Here is a 5,021-nt window from a genome sequence, read left to right as displayed (position 1 = left end):
AAGGTCACATCGAGCACCATAAAATTCCAACTTCTGATCCCGAATATAGATCAGGACATATTAATACACGTGCAAGACCTCATTACGGATCCTCTCAACCAGTCCTATGAAAATTTGAAGGCCAGGCTAATACAGACCTACGGAGAATCAGAAAACCTGAGGATAAAGAAACTTTTAGAAGACATTCCGCTAGGAGACCGAACCCCGTCACAGTTACTTCGAAGGATGCAGCTACTAGCTGGAGATTGCGTGAACACAGAGTTCATCAGAACATTATGGCTGAAAAACCTACCCACTAGGTTCCAACCAATATTGGCCGCCACAGAACACACAGATGTGGAGAAACTAGCTGCTATAGCAGACAAAATCCATGAAGTATCAGCGCCAACTGAAGCCTACACCATCACTCGACCAGCCACTTCGAGACAGACAGTGGATAAGCCATCGCGTGAATATACAGATGACCTAAGGGATCTCCGGTAGGACATAGACAGAATACTAGGTATCTTAGGATCAAGAGAGTGCGGACGAAGCCTAAGCCGAGGACGGAATGGCGCACGCTCAAGATCCAAATCCCATCCAAGCGGTATTTGGTACTACCATCGACGCTTTCAAGAAAAGTCTTTTAAGTGCAGGAAACCTTGTAAATGGGAAGCGAAGAGCCCTGAACAAAATTTAAACTCCGACCAGTGAAAGTTGTGGCGAAAACTTTCACCCCGCACCCACACCGCCGCCTCTTCGTCAAAGACCGAATAACAGGCCAGCCTTTCCTGATAGACACAGGAGCTTCAATTTCACTGCTACCAGTTCCTAAGGGACGGCGCAGGAACCCATCAGACTTCACACTGGTAGCGGCTAACAATTCCTCGATAGCCACTTATGGCGAAGCAACCAGAGATGTGGACCTAGGTTTTAAGAAACCCCTTCGCTGGACCTTCATACTAGCAGACGTAGGCAAAGCGATCTTAGGTGCGGATTTCCTTTATTGGCATCAACTCACAGTAGACCTGAGAAACAGGAGGTTGATCAATCAGCTTACAGGCCAGAAAACAACAGGGAATATTTCAGAAGAAGAAATCCCAGTATACTCTATCAACGGTACTATTGGGACTACGAGCTAGCCTACGCGACGACACTTCGTCTAGCATAGCTGAGGCGCTCTATGGATGCCCTATATGTCTCCCAGGAGAATTTCTTGAAGAGAACAAGAAGACATATGAACCTCATGCGGCACTTCAAGAATTAAAAGACAACATCTCCAAACTGCGACCAGCCCAGTCAAGGGAATCGCCGAGGAAGATCTTTGTCCATGAGGAACTAGAGAAGTGCACGCACGTATTCGTGAGGGAAGATCATGTAAGGGGACCGCTAACACCACCATACTCAGGGCCACACAAGGTACTGGAAAAAAAGGATAAATATTATCTGATCCAGCTCCCAGAGCGAAAGGCAAATATTTCAGTAGATCGCCTGAAGCCAGCATATATGCCCAGCGAGGACAACACGGAAGTTAGACCAAGGTCAATTTTAAAAAAATCATCGCAGTCCACAGAGAAGAAAGAAGAGGAACACTATCGGACGAGATCAGGCCGATCCGTAAAGCCAACAGTCCGCTTCTCTGAGGCGGTAAAATATTCCTCATCTGAGTTCCTATGACTCCGTCATTAAGGGGGGGAGTCCTGTAACAGTCAGCGAGCACGAAGTGCTGCTATAACCCGCCAGGGGCCAGCACTACAAGCGTCTAAGCAGCTGTATAATTGTATATAAGTTTATTATTATAAAAATACGATCTATTGTATAAATGTATATATGTTAATATGTAATATGTAAGAATGTTAATTATAAAATAAAAAGAGATTGAGCAAAAAGATTCTACGGAACTATCTCAAGTAGAGTTAAAAGAGTGAATTCTCAGTGATAACCGCTTCATCTCGGCAACTAGTAAGCTGGCTCCTATCATGACAGTTCTAGTCCGTCCGCTTCATCTCGGCAACTAGAACTGTTACTCTGCCTCAGACTCTTTCACCTAGACCTCCTCTACCTAGTCAGTGCCCAGGGCTCATCCCCTGGCACGGCCTTTCTTTCTAACCTATTAGTGAATACGCCTTGTCGTGGGCCTTCTGTAAAGAGATATCAGGCTGGAGAAATCGCCTAAGACCAGACAAACCCGACAAATTATTTGTGATGTATACATAATTCTTTTGATATACATGTTTATTGTAAGTATTAATGTGCATTTTAAAGCATTCTATGTGTAAATATCATTTATTTGATCAATGTTATGTTATTTGAATATTTTGGATCATAAAATTGTAAAATTTGAAAGATAAAATTCTCAAGGCCAGTGGAACATCGACCTGGTGTAAAAAGCTGGATAGAATGTACATTATGAAATAGCATTTGTTTCATAATATATGTTAGTTACCAGATCTTATAAAACTTAGTATTTTATATGTAAAAAGTAAACTAAGTTTGTAAAAACTCAAAGAATATCTAATACTTGTTATTTAACAAAAAATTGTTATATAGTTGTGTAGTAGTTGAAAACGACTTTTAATCATAATTATATAATTAGCTGCATTAAGCTTTTTGTTGTGTTTAAATCAACGGAAATAGTCAGTTTCTCACCAGTTCTTAATCTAAATATACATATTCTAAGTGGAAGTTAAATGGTGAGGGCCACTTTGAAAAAATATTAAATGATTTTAAATTTGAACTAAAGTAATTTTGCAAGTGTAAGTAAACTTGTTTTTATTGAAACAAAGAATAAATAATGACCATGGTTGTAATTAACAGTGAAATCAATCAAATAATTTTTAATTAAAATAGATTATAAACGAAACAATTTCAATTTTTATAAAATAATGTATTTTAATGTAAGTAACTTACATTAAAATACATTATTTGAATAACAGAATTTAAATTCTGTTATTCAAATAATGTATTTTAATGTAATGACTGTATAATACAAATTGTCTTGTAGTTGGTTGTATTCCCTAGGACACCAACTACAAGCTAATCTCATAGTTTGCATTATTGTCTAGGATGTCAACGAGTTATTTTCTCATTTGTATAGCTATAATGAAATTTATAGTATATCATTGTCTTGACTAGGCAAGTCTCAGGAAAAGTACCATGGAAACCAAGATATTAAGAACATATAACAGTTTTATGTAGTTCTATGCACATCTTAGCTCAAAAACAATAGAATATTTATATTTCATTATTATACTTCTTCGATATCAGTTTTAAGGTTAAATTTTTTTTTCTGAAACAAAAAAGGAAAACAATAAATTAAAATGAAGAGTTAATATTTTCATATAATTTATCAAAAGAATTACCTTATTATAACAATAATTTCAGACCCTAAGAGATTTGGTGTGTTCATAGGGAAGTATTAAAGTTACTTGAGCCCATAGGTAAGAAAATATAAAATATTCCTGAGGCTGTCATAATGGCTGCCAGTGTCATGTAGCATACCATACCATGATTGATAAAATTTTGTGTATGTAGGTATAGATATTTATACTTAGATATATATCTTAGATTTACTAATTTGTGATATTTTATGAAGTATTCATAATTATTAATTGCAATGTTATTATTTTGTTTTAGATATTAATGTCAGGGTTGAAAAGTATAATGGTTACTCAGTATTACGAAGAAGTGCCAGTGAAACTAATCTCATTTATAGAAGACGTAAAATTACCCAAGAGCAACTAAAAAAATCAGATGTTGATAGAGGTACTTAAAATTTTCTGTTACCTGCTGGAAAGAAGCTCCAAAATTATTCAATTGATATTTACAATTACTTTTTATCTTGTAATTTTATGAATTTATTGATTCAAAAAGAAAGTATGTAATTATATCTTGAAATTCATATAAATATTGAAATTAATTTCATTTGCATGTTTGTAAATATCGTTTTTTCTATTTTTTTAGCTATTCTTTATCTTTCTTAAGAAACATTTAGATTTATTTATTAAAGTTATGCCATATTAAATTTTGTTCATTTTTCATATTTGAACCACATAGTAAATTTAAATCGTTTATGTCATATCCATTATTTTTCCTGTACCCTGGGTAGGTGTAGGGAGGTAGTTTTGGTGGGTTAACAGGCTTTTCCAGAATGTAAGGGTACTCAGATAAGATATCTTTCATTAATAAATACTTACATTACTTATTTCCACTTAATATTACCATTTGGTGACTGACAAATGATTCACTCAGGGCAACCAGTATATTTCAATTCAAATATCAATTTAATATCAATATCAATGTAATATACAAGATACAATATTATATATACTAGATAACATCCTGAATATCAATGCAAATATGATTATATTCATATACACTACTACAAATGTAAATATATTTGCGAATCTATTTCTTTTGACTTACCAGACTTCCAGGATGATACTGATGTTGGTTTGTGGTATGATTCCGAATGAATATGAAGATTTCTATGTTCACTCATAAAGAAATAAAAAATTAATAAGAAATCCTCACAAACAGACCATTGTAAGACTTGTTATTTAGACTTAGGAAACCTCAAAATATGTAATTCTGTTGAAAGTTCGAGTTCAAAATTTTACAAGATTGCAATACTTCCCCTTACTATATATTCAAAAATATATTAAATAAATTAAAAATAAACTTATTTTATTTAAATTACATAAATCATATATAAGTATATATGTATATATAGTTGACCGTAAAAATTGATGTATAGGAAGATGGTCAGGGTTGCGGTCAAAGGAGAAACAAAAATAGTTTACAACTAATTATTTTCCGACGTTTCGCCCCACTTTGTAGGGCTTCATCAGGGCTAAAAAGATACAAAATGATACAATGTATTGTACAAAGTGGGGCGAAACGTTGGAAAATAAATAGTTGTAAACTATTTTTGTTTCTCCTTTGACCGCAACCCTGACCATCTTCCTATACATATATAAGTATATCTGTACGCACGCACGCACGCACACACGCACGCACGCACGCACGCACGCACACACGCA

The 5,021-nt window shown here is 35.0% G+C and overlaps 1 protein-coding gene across 1 annotated transcript in view; it reads left to right on the top strand.

Moving 5' to 3' along the window:
* Positions 1 to 5,021, top strand: part of LOC106688677 (probable Rho GTPase-activating protein CG5521) — a gene marked incomplete at its 5' end in the record, with an annotated part of 237,137 nt that overhangs the window by 97,437 nt on the left and 134,679 nt on the right. Inside the window, 1 exon segment of the mRNA XM_067052337.1 lies at positions 3,616 to 3,744. Coding sequence (XP_066908438.1) covers positions 3,616 to 3,744 — 129 coding nt within the window.

The sequence above is a fragment of the Halyomorpha halys genome, unplaced genomic scaffold, assembly GCF_000696795.3.
Source record: "Halyomorpha halys isolate HHAL.00 unplaced genomic scaffold, Hhal_1.1 Scaffold1175.1, whole genome shotgun sequence".
NCBI classification, from domain to species: Eukaryota; Metazoa; Arthropoda; class Insecta; order Hemiptera; family Pentatomidae; genus Halyomorpha; species Halyomorpha halys.
This window is presented reverse-complemented; position numbering and strand designations above follow the sequence as displayed.